We start from the raw sequence: 19725 nt of genomic DNA on the forward strand, positions 1-19725 counted from the left end.
TTTTATTTCTCTACATGCAACTTACATTTACAGGGCATTTTCTGAAAGAATTTCTGCGACTGACATGATCTTGTCATTAACTACAGATTCCCTGCCGTTATTCAGAAATGACCCTGCTCAGTTCCCCCAAATACAAACCGTGGTGAGACATTACTTGGGTATGTCTGGGGCATCAGATGATACAGCCAGTGCAAGTTCTGAATGCAAAAATTTTAAAACCAATTGGTGAATGAAATTTAAACTCCTTATATACTCACATGAAGAAAACGTACAAAACATTACACAGACAAAGTACCCTGACAACCCAAGATGGAAAACCCCAGTAACTGTAAACGCTGTCAGTTAAATAACAACTTACATCTAACGATTAATAACCATGAGAGTATCCAGAGAGTTTCTCCAGCAGACTTTTTGCATCATCATTCTGTGCAACTGACCAGTAGATGGGAAGAGGACGATGATGAAACTGCCCCAATAATATGCTTGATTACATATTTGTCTAAAACAATCCCACTCTGTGCAGTGTAATGCATTGCCACCTATACTGTCATCTTTGTCCTTCAACTAAAAACTATACTAAAAGAGAATCAGTTTCTTACATGTACCTGCATGGGGGACCAAAGTAGCTTACCTTATATACAGGAACTAGGCAAAACCACGTATAAACATTTACCTTTTTTATGACTCCCAAACACTCCCATGCTCCAGAGGCACAGCCATAATTAGACCAACTGACTATGGATGTCGATTTACCTTTGATCACTTTTACCCATAATTACACGCAACCACTGGCTGCAATCTTCAAGCCTGGAGCTCCCAAGCGTGTGGCAGAAGGGTTTGACCCCACACGCAGCAGAGGCGATGAGGGGCTGCCTGCCCCAAACAGCCGCGGCGACCTGACCCGAGGCACCAGCCCAGCCCCGGCATGGACACCTCGCTCGCTCACGGGAGAGCTATGCCATGCATGTCGTAGGATCTTCGCGGGGGGAAAGGGAGGGACAGGAGAGACGTTCCCGGAGCGCTGCCGGGCGGGGGGCACACCCGCACCCATCAAGCCCAACCCCCGGCGTAGCGCAGATCCCCCTACCCCAGCACGGCGAGGGCCCGGTGAGCGGCCGCCGGTGCACCGCAAAGCCACCGCGGAGAGTGGGCTCGGCCCGGGCCGCACCGCGCTCCGGCGGCCCCGAGGGAGACCCGACGCCGACGTCCTTCCCCCCTCCCCGCACTGCCGGCCCGGCCCGCCGCGGCGGCGCTCACCCCAACCGGCGCTTCTCCTCCTTGCTCATGGCCCCGGCGCCCGGGGCGGCCGCCAGCACGGAGGAGGCGGAGAGCAGGCCAAGGGCCAGGAGCTTCCACGGCCTCCTCCAGCGGGGCCCCCGCTCGCCGCCGCCGCCGCCGCCGCCCCCCTGGCAGCCCGCAGCTCCGCTCATGGCCGCGGCCGCCTGCCCGCTACCGCTAGGCCCGGCCCCGGCCCATCTCGCCCGCTGCCCGCCCCTCGCGGCGCGGCGGCCGCGGCTCCCAGCGCCGACGCGCAGGCGGAAGGGATCGGCCCTTCGCTTTCCTGTGGCGTAGCCAAGGAAACCGCCTCGCGCCGCCACTTCCGGGTCCCCCCGCACGCGCCGCCCCACCGGGCCAATAGGAGCGCGACGGCAGCGCCGCGAGGCGGGGGCGCGCGGGTCACGTGACGGCGGCGGCGCGCCGGGCCGGAGGGAGACGTGGACAAAAGGCGGGGCGGGAGCGGGGCTCGCGCTGCCTCAGGGGAGGCGCCGCCGCCGCCCGGGGCTCGGCTGCTGGCTCCCGGCTCGTCCAAACGGCAGCCGGGGGTGGGCGCACGGCAAGCGTCTCCTTCCCTCGCACCCCACCCCCCCCCGCCCCCGGCAGCTGCTTGAGGTGTATTACTTTTTTTTAATACGGAACCCCCAACTTAAATTGTCACGCACGCACACAAAACCAACCTCCCCGCGGTGGAAGGGAAGAGCTGCTTTTATTTTCACCACAAGCGTTTTTACAAAGTTATAAGCGAGATACAATGTGTTTCATATCCTGTCCTTCCGAACTGACAGCCCCGTGAAACCCCAGGGCGGTAACAGCCCCCGGGCCCCTCCCTCAAGGCACCGCGCGCCCAACCCTCCAGGCGGGAAAAGGCGATTTATTATTGTTCCGAGTTTACAAGCGAAATAATTCCTTCCAGGTAAGTGTAGGAAATTCCAAGAAGGCGGCAAAAATTACTGAACGGGTGGATTATTATAATTTTTGATCAATGGTCCGATGTAACCTGGCAGATTGCTGACCTCTAAATTGCTGTCACCTCTGCCCAAGTCTGGTTACAGACTGGAAAAATGCTACTCTCTATCCTTTTGCAAATACCTGAATACACAAAAAACGTCCACGAAGGCAAAAAATCAGTCCCCCGGCCATGAGGAACTTCAATTTAAACTGCAGAACGAGGCGATGTACAGGCTAAATATTCCCTGTTCTTTCCCATCCTACTTGAGAAAAAAAATTACGCTGAGCATCCGTATTCAACGACTCAATTCTTTAATATTACAGGAAAATATTACCCAGATCTAAGGCTGCCGTAGAAAAATGACTATGATGGGAATGTTTATGTTAAATACTTTCTGTACAGATGTATCTAATTCATACTGGCTGAAAACAGCTTTTGTAGGAGATGGCAGCCTTTTTCGCAGAGAGTTGCTCTCTTGCTAGTCCTCTTTCGTACAAAACACTGTATTAAAAAAATGTCACGTCCCCTAATTTTAGCATGGCTAAAAAAGACTGCTGCTGCTTAACTGTAAAGCACACAAAAAGTCACTTAATGTTCAGTACCAATTAGAAATAGATAATGGTTAGTAAAAACAAAGTAGCTGACAGTGAAATAACTAATGATTTGTAAAAAAATTGTCTGACAGTGGTTTGTGTGTTTACAAATTAGTATTTTTGCATAAAATATAAGGAGGAAACGAGTCAAAGTACTTTTGCAAGGAAAACATCTGTGACCTTAATGTTTCTATACCACAGTATGGCTTCTGGAATAAATAGGAGTTGTGTTTATTTTACAACAGTGACATTGCAGTTGGTCCAGTTACTCAACAGTGTTCCTTACTTATGCAGTAATATTTGCCTGTTCCTCTAGTGTCAATTCTCTGTTAGTATTATGGCATATTTTGATAGCATTAAATAATAGATTTTGCACAGTGTGTAGAAGTTAAATGCCAACAAGTATTATGCTCTCAGGACTTTGTTATTTCTTCTCTTGTCTTTATGGGCGTATACCCTGCAGTCCTTACTGTATTCATCATTAATCTTTGCTGTCCTGTGCTGTGTTATATTTATTCAGGATCAGTCTGAAACACCAGGCCAAATTTTTAAGGTGCCTTAAACTGACTTCTAAAGTGAGGTCTTGAACTCTAAAGCCCGATTTATTAAAATACTGGTTCTCCTTTCCCAGCTTTTCTGTGCACAGTCTGTAAATTGTGCATGCAAATACCCCATATAAGCAACTTTGTGCATAGATCATGATTTGATACAGATGATAATATGTCAGCTATGAAAGCAATAGGTCTCATTTTAATGACTGCTTTTGAAATGTGATTCTGCCCTCCAAAATCTAAGCACATGTGAATAACCTGAATAACCTTTGGCTACTTTTTGCTTTAGTTAACTTCTGTATTAGAAATTACATGCAATGATTATGCTGTTTCACAATCATTGCAATTTATGACATAATTTCGCACCTAAAAAGGCCTACAGAACTGGGTAACTCAATAAGAATGAGAATGGCAGGACTCTTAAAATTCTGTATTAGATAATTCTAAGATTCACGTAAGCGAATATATTTTATGGTGGGAAGTAAAACAGAAAGATGCCGTCTAATGGTTATAGTTATTGTAAACATTCTCATCTTTCCCTTCCATAAAGTAAAACAAAATAAAATAGCTGTAAAGTGCTCTGGAAGGCTAAATAACCCAGAAGTGCAGAGTGGGACTGAGAAACCTGCTCCCATGTTTTCCCCATTTTAAATATAGCAATCAGAGAAAAAAAAAAAAAAAAAAGAACACTTGCTTGTCTTTAATATCCGTCAAAACTTTAAAATAATTAAGTAATGAGTTTGCATAGAGCGTGGCTTTTGAGCAACCTACTACTTTAACTATTTGGTTCTGTTGACTAAAAGTTTTATTTATTTCCTGTATACTGCATGCAAATACTAAAAGCGTCCTCAAATAGCAATGTATGTACCAACCACCTAAGAATCATAGCAGTACTTGTCAAATCCATGCATTTAAAAATCATGAGCTACTCCCCTGCTAAAACACCTAAGAACAGTTAAGTTGTTAAAATAGCTTTACAGTTGGGGGTGAGTTGCTTTTGAAGAATTCAGTGGTTACATTTTCTATAACCATAAAAGGTAGCAAATTTTAAGTGAGAGATGAGGTTCCCCAACAGTAGCCTGGTTTTAAACAGTGTGGGCTTTAACCAAAAAGAAACTATCACTCATCACTCAGGAAGGGATCTGTGCTAAAACTGCAAGAGCTGGTAATACCACAACAAAGCCCATTCCCTCTAGCCCGGACCCAAGTGAGTATTCACAATCAAACAGGGATTACTGGAGTAAATAAATCCTGCAGGGCTGGGCTGAAAAACGCTTCTTACTTTTCAGAGTTTTGCTGTGCATAACTATCTTCTCTGTTTTCTTCTGTGAAATTATCTTTTGCTTCTGTGCTTTTCACTTCTGTGTGTGAAGATGATTCATGTTCTGGCTTCCCTTCAACCTCACCAGCCTCTGTACCTCCTGTGACCTCTACGGTGCTAACCTCACCCTGCTCCGGCACCAAAGAAACCAGCACATCTAGCAGTCCTGTTCTTGGGTTTTCCACATCCAAAATGGGCACTTGCATTGTGTCTGCACTTTCAGCAGGATTATGAAAAAAGCTCCCAGTCCCTACCTCCACCAGGACAGCATGGCTATTCCCTGCTCCTCCTTCCTCCCCATCTAATCTTTTGCCTTCGGACACATTTTCAGTGTGTTCCTCTGGCTGCAAGCTATCACTTTTGCAGCTTCCCACACCTGTGTACCAAATGCTTTGCTTGATATCCACCTCTGCCTTTGCCTCCTGAGGCGTATCTGAGCTCTCCACCAGCCATTCTGCTCGTGCCATGTTGCAGCCCTCCTTGGACACATTCACTGAATTTGTACCATCTGTCCCCAAACTAGATGAAGATGGTCTGTCTTCCTTGAACTCCGTGCATTCTGCTGCATCTTTATTCATCATCGTCTGGCTCATTTGAATTTCTGCCGCAGCCATTTTGCTCACCTCGTTGTTTTCCACACTGTGCTCCTGCAACTTTAGTATCTCACCTTCACAAATCTCCTTTATGTTCTCAGCTGGAGTATCTGCTGGTATCTCAACTGTTACCATCAGCAAACTCCTTATCTCATTCACATCATCAGGGGGTTTACAACTCTTCTCTTCTGACTTGCTTTCTTTCACAGGATTATCCCCAAACCCTCCTTTCCCTGTGTTTTCATCCTGGGAAGTAACCCTTGTCTCAGTATTCGCTCCTTGGTCATTGCTTTCTTTTTTACTACCCTCTTCAAACCCTGTTCCTACCACATTTTTGCTCTGAGATAATTTTTCCATCATTTCTTTTTCTACCTTGATTTTCTCTTCAGCATTCCCTAAAATCTCTGCTTCTGCTACATTATCATGTGGGGAAGTCAGTTTTATCTCAGCAACTTTTTCCTGTGCTTTGCTTTCTTTTTCAGTGCCACCCACAAATGCAGCATCCATTGCTGTTTGACTCTCAGAAGTTACTTTTTCCTCCACTGCTCCTTCATGTACCTTAAGTTCTTTTTTAGGGCTAGGTCCAGAATGTTTCACTGCAGATTCAGTCCCAGGAGCTACTTTTTCCTCCACAGCTACTTGTTGTGTCTTAAGCTCCTTCTCAGTGTTCGCTACAAACTCTGTTCTCACCGTGTCTTCATTCTCCAAAGCACTTTTTTCCTCTGCAACTTCCTGTTTTGTAAGGGTAGTTGAAAGGGACTCCTGGTTTTCACTGATGTCTGTAATGACCACTTCTTCAGTTTTGCTTGCCTGATCACCAGCTGTACTAACAGAAGCGACGGCTTCTTTGTCTGATGACTTTCTATCATCAGCATCCTTCTCCCAAGAAATTTTTTCCGTCACAACGAGTGTTTCGTCACTTTGAGTTTCCGTGTCTGACATCTCGGCTCGGGCGGCGGAAGGCTTCTTTGCAGGAGTGGTTTGTGCTGATCCTGAAGGGGTCTTCAGGTCCGTTAAGCTGGACACACTTTCGCAGGGCAAATTCAAGTTATCTTCAAAGAGGTTGTGCTTCTTCATAATGGCAGCTTCTTTTATCACTAAATAAAACAGAAAGATCAAACTTTTGGAAAAACTGACAGGGGTACCTTGAAGAAGGTACACTGTTTGCCTGAGTTTCTAATGTCATATTTTGATATTACAGACAACAGTAATTTTCATTCTCAACTTGCTTTTTTAGTTTATATTTCTTGGGGGTGGGGTGTGTTTATCTGTTCTGAATAATGCAACATCAATATTGACCTAAGCATTGCTGTAATACGAAACTACCAGAGGACCCACAATGGACAAAGGTAATGTTTCAATGCAGAAGTATTTACACTGAACGTATGAATAAAAGTGTGTTCGTTACATTAATTATTATACTGATATTTTTGAACAGGAGTGCCAAAGAGGGTCTGTTAACACTTACTGTGCAATACATATGCTCGTCTTTTATCTAGGGTGTAGACAAACAGATCCAGACAGATACAAGTATTTTATATATCTGTATATGCCATCAAGAATAGTTTCGTTTTCTGACACAAAAGCAGAGATCTGCCGGGACTACTGCACTGCCATCAGTGATGTAAAGGAAACTGCATCCAGCAGTACATTTCATTTGGGGAAATTCATTTCTGCTGCCATTAGATATCACCAAGTCTTTGCAAATAAGAGCATAATTCCACTCCTTGGCCCAGGGAATCAAGATAAAATGAGGTTGGCATAATTACATTTTGTTAGAAATAGGCTTGTGCCAAGCTATCACTTTGAGTTTCCCAGGTTTGGTAAAGTATAATTCAGATTTTAGGGCTGGCCACACATCTTTAGTGATCTGAACCCAAACACTGTAGCATCGTAACCACCAGTCTGCGGAAAAGTGGGACCCGGGTCTGAAACAGCCAGTTAGGACTCTGGGAAGCTCTGAAGCAAGAGCTCCTGGGCCAACAGCTGAAATGTTATTACTGTCACCTCAAGAATGTCCTCACCTTTCAGGGTTTCTTCAAGCAGTGTCTGATATAAAATCTCTTCATACACGTTCTCTACTTGGATCACGCTGGTGTAATCAGCAAAAATGTACTGCTCGTATTTCTGCAGCTCCTGTGCAGACAGAAGAAAGGAACAGGTATATAAAAATGAGAGATTCTGAGAGTCCTACTTCAACAGAGCACCATGGAGATGCCATCTAGCAGGTCTTGCAATGCTCCTTGCTGGTTCTTGAGATGAACTATTTGAACTATGACTAAATGAACTATGTATGTTCACAATTTATTATGCACTTGTCAATCAGTATTCTTGCACTACTATTACATTTAAATGACCTATAGAACATTGCCATCTGCACTATAATAAACAATTCTGAAATAAATAGGTGGTGAGGAAACGTCTCACTGTCCATAGTGAGCGTGGGAGATACAGGGTTTGGTTTTGTTTTTCTAATAGGTGTGTAACATTTGTAGCTTACTGATTTATAACGCATTAGGCTGTCTAGACAATAATTGAGTCGTCATCACTAAGCAGCTGTTTGGTGGCCTATAAAAAGTAAATTAAGTGACCTCTGCCTACTTCTAGAAGAGGTGCCTACATACAAACCTCTGGAGGTTTTCAAGTAAAGACTTGGCTGGACATGTCAACTGTGCCATACATTTGCTTCTAGAGCTGACTGCTCATTTCTGCAGAGGTACAAATGCAAAAGGCTTGTGGGAAATTAAACAGAAAGGGCTTGTGGGAAGATTTCACCACCACTGCTCCCTCCGACCTGTATGACAGAGACACAATGTGGGACTCCACGCTCTCTACATATATTCAGGGTGATGAAATGCTTCCCCTTGTGCGTAGACCCCATGTCTTGAAGGCACTGCTGACACTGGACATGAGACTATTTTTGGGGGGATAGTAAAAAAGTAGAGTGACATACAGAAGAGAGTGGTTTTAAATACAATTTTTAAAGTTGTAAGTTTTAATAATCCATACTCAAAGACTTGCAAGTATAACTTGGCAAAATACTTGGTTTTAAACTTGTTTTTGAAGCTGAAACAAGCTGGAGAGAAACAGCAAGAGCAGCACACCGTGGGTGAGAGCTTTAAGCCTCCAGGGACTGATGAACACGAAGGGAAACAAAAGGGCAGAGGGGCCGGGATGGCTTAGGGCAGTCATCTTCTAGCAGGTAGAGTGAAAATGCAAGAGGATATGCATGGGTTTCAAGAAGGGTACAGACTATTTTGAGCCAAGGTGAACAGCATTCCAACTGGCCTCTGATGTAGCCACATGGATAACATCTCCACAAAACTCTGGTAGCCAAATTTGCTGAGTACTAACCTACTCATACGATTAAGGGCAACCAAGATCACGTCTGCATGTTTGTTTCCTGGTTGTTGATGCAATTACTTCCATTTAAAATCACCGAGGGCGAGTGCGCAGCCTGTCTGCTTGCTGCTCCTGCTGCCCAAGCAGGCACTTGGCTTTGAGGGAGGTGCATGGTCACAGCCGTGCCTCGGCATGCTGCTCAAGAAGAAAGTGCCCTCTCCCACAGACCGAATTTCAGCCTGCAGCGGGGCTGCTGAACACAAGGACAAGCTCATAACCTACAATCGTTACTGTCGAGAGGAGTCCAGTTTGAGGGGACTTCAGATCTCTAGGGAAGAAATGGAATGGGGATGGGCAAAGGTCTGCAACTATCTTTGAGAAAGCAGGCTGTATATACAGATTCCCTGTTTCCTGAAATCCTCCTTATGCTCCACATCTACCCAGTCCACAAACTGGCAAATCTAAGTGTCATTTGGCCAAGCAGGCAGCCAATCTGCACGACACTGAGAGAAAACAGCTTTACAGAGTTGAGGATTTACTGCAAGGTGTTAATCCTTCCCTGCCTTTTATTATTGTTTTTTTGTAAATCACAGAAACCTACTGGTTTGCACGTTGAAGCCAGTGTCTTTTGCATTGTGGGCAAAGTAATCTGTACAAGTGCTTCTTGAAATATCTTCTTCCGGATAGTGCTGCTGTCATAATCATATTGCTGTCAAAACAGACAAAAAGAGAAACAAGCCCAAACGTGTTTTGGATTAATCACTCATGGGAAGAACTGGTTCTTGTTATCATGTAACTGGTGATGGGTGAATCCCGAAGGATATCACATCACGGCTCCACTCAGGGGTTTGAATTCTCATGCAGGTTATTCCAGCTTTTCCAAAAATACTCCAAAATCTAGTTTTCTGGGATCTCTTTCCCTTATTTTTTTTTTTATACCTACAAACAGCCCCCTGACTGCTGTCTCCAGGTATTTCAGCACTGCCTCTTCCGAGAGTAATGAATTCTAGGGGCAGGCTAATAAAAAATTATAAAGCTAGTAAAAAATTATTTACCCAGATCCCCAGCATCATATCCAGATGATTTAACTGCAATTAAAGGGACTGCACATGTAAATACTTTTACAAGTGTCTGCCCAGAACTAGGTTTAACCCCCCAAATGACCAGCTTTGCTACGTGCCACCAAATCAGTATTTCCAGCTAATAGTAAGAGATATATTTATGAGATAAATTCATATAAAATATATTCTCCATTTCCAACAAGGCAGAACCCAAGGTCTTCCTGTGCAAACGCTGCTGCATTACATTTACCTTCAGTACTCTCAGCTTGACTTTTTCAATGGTTGTTGCAACTTTGGCTGAGTCTGCCTGGCGACTTGGAGAGAACAACTGCTCAAAAGTATAAACTGCATTTTCCATCAGCTAAAAACAATAATTAAAAAAAATCTGTTAAAGACCAGTAACATAAAAATCCTACGTATGTAAAGAAGCATGATAAATGTAAGTGTTAACTTAAATTGTATTTTTGAGAAGACGAAATGGAGAAAGAGTAACAAGCCTAAAATCAATAAATATTTCAAGTACTTTAAAAAATTGTCGAAGGGGAAGAAAAGCCTAGTTTAGTTTAGATTGCAACGCTCAGTTTTGGAATAGGAAACTCAAAAGAAGATTATCCAAGAGACTAAGAAAATGAAACTACCTCAACTTCTATCTAGAGTTTACAGGCAGGTCAATACTTGAAAGTCTGCTGATGTAACTAAACAAACAGTTATACCAGCAAACTTACTCAGAGTAGATTAATTTATACTGACCAAAGATTTTCTGATGTATTTCAGTTCTCTGAAGGTTAGCAAGCACAGAAATGATGCAATAAATAAAGGAAATTAAGCCTTAGTATCATTATTATGCTATCATGGCTTTCTTGTATAGATTTACTCTCATGTCACCATCCAAACTGATGGTGACAAAAAGTAGAATCGATCGTCTATATATAAAGGCCATAGACAAAACTCATTATCCCTGATGAGAAGACTCCCATTGACTCCTACCAGATTCTAATCATCTTAATCATTAAAACTGCAGATATTTTTTTTAAAAAGAAAGCAATCGCTAGCTTTCCTTATAATACAAATAATTATCAGTAAAAATCACACAGAGTGGAATAATTTCTCACAGATTTATGTTAGGCTGGCATTTGCTACATTTTCAGGTTATGCAGAGATTCATTAAAAACATTAAACCCCCTACTCTGAAAAGGTATTTCAGAAAAACAGTTCTGCCAGCGGTAATTGTGTCTACCTAATGAGGTTTTGCTTTTCTTAGCTAAGTGTTTCCACTCAAATTTTAATATATCCTCATTGGAGAAGTACAGGGAGGCTGTCCATATGGCTGGGTCTTCCTTTGCATCACATGGGACCACCCCAGTGGATACACAGACAGACATACATGCATACTTATGGATAAGACATGCTTTTAATTCCTCTTTGGCTAGTAATATTTTCCCGAATTAAAATATGTAGGGACAAACGTTGAAGGCCAATTCTTTTAACTGACTGCAGATCATGTAAGATTGGATTATAGAGACTGTAATTGTAAATGGAAATGTAGAAGATGGAGGTTTACTCAATTTGTGCATGCATCAGGAGGCTGTAAACACTCATGCACTGCAGGACCTTGGATATAAGAAAAAGACAGGATCAGCACAGAGTTAAGTCCAAAAATAATTAAAAGATGAACTACTGACTTTTAATTTAAATTTTTATTTGAAGAAAATTGTAAATTGGTGTACTTCTAGTGAAGTCACTAAAGCTGCTTTATTTATTCATGCCAGTTGAGCATTGTGCTCCCAGATTTCCTAAAACTGGCCACTAGAGGATGCCAAGCTCCCAAACCAAGAAATCCTGCTCCAGCCTCCTCCCGAGTTAAAGTTAAGCCAAATGCTTCTTTTAAGTTAAGACTACGCCAGCGTAGACATGCCTGACCTTCCTCGTTAATAAAATAAATGCCCATGGACACGAAGTGAAACTACTTACAATTTTTATGAGAAAAATACCAGCCTTTTAAAGAGAGAGAAGCAATGACAACATTTTTAGATACCAGCCTTTTAAAGAGAGAGAAGCAAGAACAGCATTTTTAGAACAACTTGTGCTTTAATTTAACTTATTTATTGTGAATTTTGACTCCTGTTTAGAAAAAAACACCACTTGGTTTGTATCTATTTTCGCTCTACTTCTTTGTCTTGACTCATGGTCTTCTCTTGCTGAAAGACATTTTATTTGGCAGCATTTTGGAATGGTCCCCCTGAAAGACCCAGACATGAAATCAGAATTTTATTTCTGAATAATTCTTTGGCTGCTGATCATGGCTGTACTTAGAGGAGCTGCTTTTAGGAAAACCCTATCCCAGCACTGTGCTAAAGACTTGCTTTCCATATTCATAACTCCCACTACATAAAACTGGACCAACTCCATTTCACAAGATTACCAACTAGATTATTTAGTTTCTCAACTATGGATTAAAATCACAGGATTCAACATAGAGCTACAAGGCCAAATCTGCCCCGTGATCTGGCAATCAAAAGAAGTCTACCGGCCAGCTCCTAACAGATTTCTGGCCAGGCATCCAGAAGAAATAAAAACAAAGCAAAATTATAGCCTATACCAATACACACTAATGGAGAAAAAGAGGTGGAGTTCATTTTTCATCTGAAATGATGTAGTCAATTGAACCATTCCCATGAGAAGTGAAGTTGGTTAAAGAACATACATGCAGCTACATCCTGAGACATCATCTGTGTCCAAGTAATTGCCAGCTTCTAACATTACCTTACTTTGTATTAATGAGAAAATAAACTACCAAGAAGGAGACACTCCGTTTTGGTAAAATATTTTTAAGACACTTCCTGAAAAATCAATCCTTGAGAATGGAAATCAGGTAGATTTTAGCCATGCCATTGGTTACAAGCACAACTTTCTTGGGTGCTGAGACACTGACAATTCAGAACATGAAAGTTCAGGAGAAACGATCCATCCAAAATTTTTCTGCCTCGCTGAAAGACACACATGCAACCTCACAAATATAAACGTCAAACAGCTTCTAGGTGTGATTTTCTTAGGTTTTGTTATCTGTATTTTGATTAAGGGATATTCTGGGACCCTTGCACAGCTTTTTATCAAGATCACTTTGAAGCAGATTAGAAGGACAAACCTAACCTGTTCTCCCAGGAGGAAAAACTGGATCTTACAGTACCTCTTGCATGAAGTTCTGTGTCCTCTGAATCACAAAATCAATGTGATAGACCTTGAAGCGACTCTTGAGGTCTTGAAGGAGCTCCTGCAGGAGGTTCACTTTCAGATAGCAGGGCTCCATTTTCACAGAGTTGAATGGTAGGTTCATAAGCTGATCCACGTTCTGCATTCCAGTGGAGGAAGAACAGGTTTCGAGAGAAAGCAACCAGAGGCAATTTTTTAGTAGAGAATATAACAGTGGCCCTAATTCAAATTCTGATATCTACACTGCAGTTGCACAAATACCACAAGACTTTCTAAATGACAAAACTAAGTGCTAGCATACTATCACCTGGGAAAGCAAATACTGCTGTCAGTCAAGTTCTAGCTAGAAGGTCCTTATGCTAATATAAAAGGCTCCAAACATATTCATGTCTTACCTCCTTTAGCTTCGTGATATCATTCGTCTTCTGAAAGTCCTGGATGATTTCATTAACTTCTTTATCAAAAAGCGAGCGGACTTCAGTGAATCCAGAACTCACCGGACCCATGAGCTCCTCTAATATGGATGTTAGAAATGGCTGGATATTTTCTGTGCAGCACTTCTGGGCAGGCTCAGAAACAGTGGCTGGAGTGTCAGAAAATACAACGGTTGCATTTAGGCTACTAAGAGATACAGTGAAAAAAGTAATCTGATTTACTTTACAACGAATTCAACGATTCCGTATTTTTCCCTGGAGTCACACCTCCGCAAAGATGATGAGGGGGATGAAAGCAGAGTTTATAGTTTTATGAGTGACAGTGAAATATCTTTTCCCATGCCCCACCTAACCAAACGCCAGCAGCTTGGGGGCACTGTGAGAGCAGAGAAAAGGGCAGCTCTTAACTACTGATACATACTGGGAGGTTTGCACAGAGCGTGCCCAGGGTGACTCTATGAGGAGACCTCCAAACTTGGTACTCTGCAGTTCACTGAAAGCACCCTAGTCTGGTATGTGAGAATATCAACAGAACACTCTGACTTCTATCAAAACAGCTCCTAAATTATCAGCTATTTATTTGCTTGCTTAAGCAACACCAACTCATGTTTTGCCTGCTTTTTACACTCATTTTTCTATTCATAGCAAAATTGTAATTACTTCACATTAGTTTAAAACCACCTAAGAAGCCCTTTGGTTTCTTTGGTAGGCTATGAATTTGTCACAGAACCAGAACCTGGTTTTGTGGCACATTCCTAGACATCAGGCGAAAACCACTACGCTTTTAATTATGCTTATGTGACCTGTATCTTTCTTACATAAGGCTGTCCAAATGACAATGAAAGCAGAATGAGCAACTCTTGTCAGAATATTCAAAACCTGTCAGCTCTAGCTCCAACTTGAGAAGACCTAGTATCTTCACAGACACAGCGGCCACAGGTATCATTTCCCATCAAAGGCAGTAGAGGCCCAAAGCATTTGTTTTCTGAAAATTAGTGTCTTCAGTTGGATTTTTCAAAACACATGAGGATTTCAAAACAACGACATCTGGTGATTCAAGCAACACAATGGGAAACATTAAAAAATTGCTCCAAAACACAGCTGTTCCTCCACTAACCTTTGATTTTTCCAGCTAAGAAATTTTTGGAGTTCAGAATCTGATCCATGTCTGAACGAATGGTTCCTTCAAGGGTTTTTGCAAAATCTCTGCATTCGTCTTTCAAGGTACTTAATCCTTCTGCCACCTGCTGCTGGACTAGGCCGTAAGTTTCTTCTACAATCTAAAACCAGATTAAATTAAGAAGCATAGATCAGAATCAGCACACACAGACAACTGCTGTGAGAAACAACTAGTCTGCAAATAACAGTACTTACACCAAACCAGGCCCGCTTCCTGTCATTCCTCTTTCCTTTCATTTTAGGCAGAATCATCGTCTGAAGGTTAGGCAGGAGTTCCTCCATCACAAGGTTGCTCAGGATCTGTATAGTCAGAAGATTAAAATGACATGTTGACACACTGTTCTTCATCTGAAAACTGAGCACTCACATCACAGAGTGATGTGCAAACACAGGCAACCTCAAATATACAATGGTTTAGCCATCCCAGGTTGCCAGGAGGACCGAATTTAAAATATTAGGTATGCTTGAGGGAAGCTCCATGCATTTCATCTGAAGCATCTTTCACTGAAAGACTGAGAGACCATGCAACAATTGACAACAGATGAACTAAGATGCTGAACTAAGATGCCCGTTAAAATTTACTGCATGCCATTATGAAATTGCCATGTGAAAATCAATGAAGCTAAAATGATTTATATCAACTGAGCAACTGGATCAAAAACATTTGAAAAGTTGGTTTGCTGACTGCTGCTTCCCCAAACTGACCTTGTTCTGGGACACTCACACCCTCCCAGAGGAGATATCGTTGAACAGAAATTGTTCTAAAGACTCGTCAGACAAAGGATCCTTCTGATAGGAAGAGAATCGGCCAAGAAAAGAAAGATATGACCGTACTAACATGAATCTCTAGCACTTTTTCAGGTGAGCACCAACTTCACAATTCAAAGATGAAAAGAAGGACATCCCAGAAAAAATAGGATACAGGACTGAGATGGAACCCAGAAATGTGGGTAATCTGTGAATCAAACAATTCCACTCTATCTGATTTTTTTTTTTCAAAAATGTGTAACATGATCCAAAAGATTTGTTAGGCCCAGCCTAATCCTGAGGCAAAAGGCATAAAATAAATAGCTGTTGGAGTTTGTGAAAAACTTTTCAAGCAATTTCTTTTGTCACTAAAAGACAACTATACTGGTCTAAAACCAATAAAACTTTCACCTTGTAGAATTCATATACATTAAAATCTCCTTCCAACACCTCCAGATTCTTGAACAAAAACCATGAAATATATAACCTAACTCTGTGACAAAGGTGCACCACAGCAGATAGGCAGGAGGAAGAAAATTGTCAAAGGGACCTCTACACATCAACCATTCATGATGGAATGTAGGAAAACTGAGGAAAATATATCACTGCCCCATTTTTTTATTATTGCTCTAAGTATATTGTCAGTCTGTCATTGCTGTATTTTTCTAAATTGACATTGAGTACTTTTCTCCCTCAAAAACATTTTGACTTTGAAAGAGGTTCAGTGGTTGTAGAAGAGATGCATCACCCTCTCTGATCCCAGCATCCAACTGGCAATTTGGTCTTGCAGATGGTTCCAATTAGAAAGAAAAGACATCCCACTGGGAACAGAGATGATACCGATTTGGGGGAGTGGTCAATACGCTGGCAAGCAAGGCTGCTATTCAGAGGAACCTAGATGGGCTGAAGAAATGGGTGGACAAAAACCTCATAGAGGTCAGCAAAAGCAAATGCATCGTCCAACATCTGGGATGGAAAAATCCCGTGTGCCAGTATAGACTGGTGACAACTGTCTGGAAAGCAATTTTGCAGAAGAGGACTTGGGCATCCTGGTGGACAAGAAATTCAACATCGATCTGCAGAGTGCCCTCACAGCAAAGGGCAACAGCAGGTCAAGGGAGGAGAACGTTCCCCTCTATTCAGCACTTGTCTGACTGCATCTGAAGTGGCGTCCAGTTTGGGGCTCCCCAGTACAAGACAGATCTTGACACACTGGAGTAAGTCCAGCGAAGGCCACCACGATGATCAGAGGACGTAGCACATGACACATGAGGAAAGGCAGAGGGAACTGGGTTTGCTCAGCCTTAAGAAGATAAGGCTCAGGGGAGACCTTATTGCTGTCTACAACTACATAATGGAGGATGTTGGGCAGACAGAGCCAGACTTTTCTTGGAAATGCACAGGGAAAGGAAGAAGGTGATGGTTACAAGCAGCAACAAGGGAAATAGTAATCAGGTATTAAGAAATAGTTTTCATCATGAAGGCAGTCATGGGAACAAGTCATGCAATTTCCAACCTTGGATAGCTTCAGAAGTCAACTGCACAAAACTCCTAAAGTTGCCTCTGCTCCGAGTGGGGGATTGGGCCAGATAACCTCCAGAGATCCCCTTTTAACTCAACTGTTCCCAACAGTTCTGTGGTTCTCTTGATAGCATCACCCAACTTTGTACAGAAGAATAATCAAAGTCTGGCTTCTTCAATACAGAAAGAATGAAACAGAGTGAGACAGATTCCTGCTTTCATTCACTGGCACACATTTCAGGAGTTTTCTTCAGAATGACCCACTCTGTCAGGCTTTGAACCTCCTCTGCCTAGATTTGAACTACAACTTCTTCTTTGCCCACCCCACTCAGATGCACCAATCTGGGAATAAATACAGAGAGTTACAGGCACACATTTAATTTGGAGAGTCTAGGCTTTTCTCTCTGTTTTTTTATTGATGGACACTGTATCTCTGGCCTGAGAAAGCTGGAAAGACGTCTCTTTCTCCTGTGCTTTCCTCTTGCTGTTGGCCAACAAGGCAAACTATGCAAGCAGAGGGAAACAGTTCATCATGGGCCCTGCCCTACCTCTATTTCTTTGTGATCTCAGGTCTCTGAACACATTTCTTACGGAGGCATTTATCAGTGCTGGGGATATATGCTGGATTCTTGAATTTCTCTACTTAAAGCATCTCAATTTTTAACTAAAGACCTCAGTCCCATATTTGGTTTACTCATCCTCATGATTCAGAGCAGGGAGGGACATCTTTTATTTCTGGACGTGTTCGTTTTTTGTTCATAGATGTTGCCTGGGTATGTTTGTACTGGCCCACAGTTACAGATGCCCAGCTGCCAATTTATGATGACAGAGGCAATACTATCGTGCACGTGCTATGCAGAACAGCACATAACCCTTTCAAGGCTTTTTATCTGTCCCGACTGTACAGCACACATGAGGTTGTCCACAGCTTCTTGAAAGCTTTCAAGTGCAGTAGATATTCTGCAAATCACAGAGAGACACAGTAACCCTATTAAAAAGCAGACAAAATGCATCTTAAGGTTCTGTACATTTCTCATTTACTCTGGGTAAAGGATTACTAGCTTGCTCAACAGCTTCAGTAAAGTCTCACAGGTGAAGTAGGTAGTCCTCCTTCCTCTCCAGCAAGGCTTGAACAGAGCTTTTGCTAAGTAATGCATATTCGAACCCAACTCCTTTCCTGGCTTTCAGCAACAGCCCAGCACAGTCCTCATTCAAGGATCACTGCCCTGATGCACCCAGCTGCTGGCTGAACCAATACAGAGTGCAAAAACACCACTCAACTTTACATTTCGTCATGCCAGTGCTTTTTCATTTGTGCCATTTCATTCATGCCAGTGCTTCCTGACATTCAACCTCACGTATTACAGCTGCCTGAGAGGGTTTTAGGCATGCACCAACAACACGATAGGGAAAGGGCAGGAATTTAGACAGCAAAAGTAAGAAAGAAAGGGTTCTGACTGCATGCCACGTTGTGTAAAACAGTATTTCCGTGCATAAGACAGCCCCTACAGAAATATAACTCTTTATTAATATACCTCTCACATACCTAATGATATGCAATACCCTATTATTGTTGTTTCATGTAATTCAGTACTTATAGATCATGCCACAGCACCACTCAAATTCAGCTATGCTGACTCAAATACCTGTCAAAACCAATGGACTAATTCAGGTCCTAAACTAATGAGTCACTTAAAAAAAAATCTTACAAATAACCCAAACTGGAGCACCACAGACCAAATAATATACGTGACAACGGATCAAACATATTCTGAAGAATCTGAGCTCTCTGGAAACATTTTTAGGAATGTCGGATCAGCTTTATATTTCTGTACTGCAAGGTGCACTGTAGGGGTTTGGGGTTTTTAAATCCTTTATTCATCTATTCTTGATTTACCAATATGTTATTTCCACATTCATGTAGATCAATGGAGTTATGCTAGTGTAAAATTGGTGTGCTGTAGTGCTCTCAACTATGAGGCTATACTGCTGCTTCTAACAAAAATGTCCCGGTTTTAACCCTGTATTTCAGCACTTACCTACAGAAATACCATCTACAATTGAATTTATCCTTTGTTAGTAAAGAAACCTTAAAAACGAAAGAGCAAAAACAAAACCAAGAAAAGGAGCTTTTATGACACAAAAAAATTTAGTAGGTCTTCAGCCAAGTGACTGGGTACTTGCTAATATACATCCGTGCTGCAGAACCTAGGCAGAACTGCGTGAGCTAATGCTGCGGAGACTCTGTCATTATAAATGAATGTCAGGGAATATATTTATTGGCATTCTGCAGAGATTCTTGCAGCAACAAATTGTAGCTTGCTTGTTCCAAACCATTCACTTAGCTTGGATATTTGCCTAAAATAATTATTCTACTTGGTCAAAGCAAGCATGAGAACACACTATAGTTACAGAATTATTACTAAGAAGATAATAGCGTAACTAGTCTGGATGTCTTCTGATTACAGTTCTCTTGAGGTATATGGGTTATGAGTAAGTAGTTGGCAAGCAATAGGAAAAACAAAACATAAAATGAAACTAGCAGTATAATAGCTGCATAACTTGAGGGAGGAGGGGAGAAAAGAAAAGCCCTCAGTCCCTCCACTGGAAGGATATAACTCGTTATACTAACGAATTCATTATCAGACGTTAGAAGGAAACTTCAGTCCCTGGCACTGGGAAAGACACTGTTTACAGATTCTTCTCCAGCTTCCACATTTTTCAGCATTTCAAAGGTAGGCTTCTCCTAAAAGAACAATCTGGTTTCTTAAAGCAAAACCCTGGATCCTGAACTCTCCATCAGGCTTTTTTCCATTTTCCCAAAGGGAAGCCAGATTTCGTCAAGGAAAACACCCAGCAGCTGGTACTAAAGTAAATATTTGCTGCTAAGTGCTTTGGAAAAAATTTATAAATCAGGTCTCAATTGCACTAAAAGACATCTTGAGT

At 42.2% G+C, this 19725-nt stretch overlaps 2 protein-coding genes across 3 annotated transcripts in view; both read right to left on the reverse strand.

Moving 5' to 3' along the window:
- EDEM3 (ER degradation enhancing alpha-mannosidase like protein 3) overlaps positions 1 to 1448 on the reverse strand; it is a 31428-nt gene extending 29980 nt beyond the window's left edge. The window contains exon 1 of one of the 2 annotated variants that reach the window (XM_074833120.1): positions 1258 to 1448. In XM_074833120.1, coding sequence (XP_074689221.1) covers positions 1258 to 1430 — 173 coding nt within the window. In that variant the 5' untranslated portion in view covers positions 1431 to 1448. The remainder of the gene's footprint in view (positions 1 to 1257) is intronic. The other variant, XM_074833121.1, reaches the window with a different exon arrangement.
- A 517-nt stretch (positions 1449 to 1965) lies between these two features.
- The window catches only part of NIBAN1 (niban apoptosis regulator 1), a 69278-nt gene continuing 51518 nt past the window's right edge, over positions 1966 to 19725 (reverse strand). Inside the window, exons 7-14 of the mRNA XM_074833122.1 lie at positions 14707 to 14811; positions 14450 to 14612; positions 13294 to 13481; positions 12876 to 13037; positions 9939 to 10049; positions 9229 to 9336; positions 7310 to 7421; positions 1966 to 6382 (exon numbers count right to left, since the gene is read on the reverse strand). Coding sequence (XP_074689223.1) covers positions 4650 to 6382; positions 7310 to 7421; positions 9229 to 9336; positions 9939 to 10049; positions 12876 to 13037; positions 13294 to 13481; positions 14450 to 14612; positions 14707 to 14811 — 2682 coding nt within the window. The 3' untranslated portion in view covers positions 1966 to 4649. The remainder of the gene's footprint in view (positions 6383 to 7309; positions 7422 to 9228; positions 9337 to 9938; positions 10050 to 12875; positions 13038 to 13293; positions 13482 to 14449; positions 14613 to 14706; positions 14812 to 19725) is intronic.

The sequence above is a fragment of the Strix aluco genome, chromosome 8 (assembly GCF_031877795.1).
Source record: "Strix aluco isolate bStrAlu1 chromosome 8, bStrAlu1.hap1, whole genome shotgun sequence".
Classification (NCBI taxonomy): domain Eukaryota; kingdom Metazoa; phylum Chordata; class Aves; order Strigiformes; family Strigidae; genus Strix; species Strix aluco.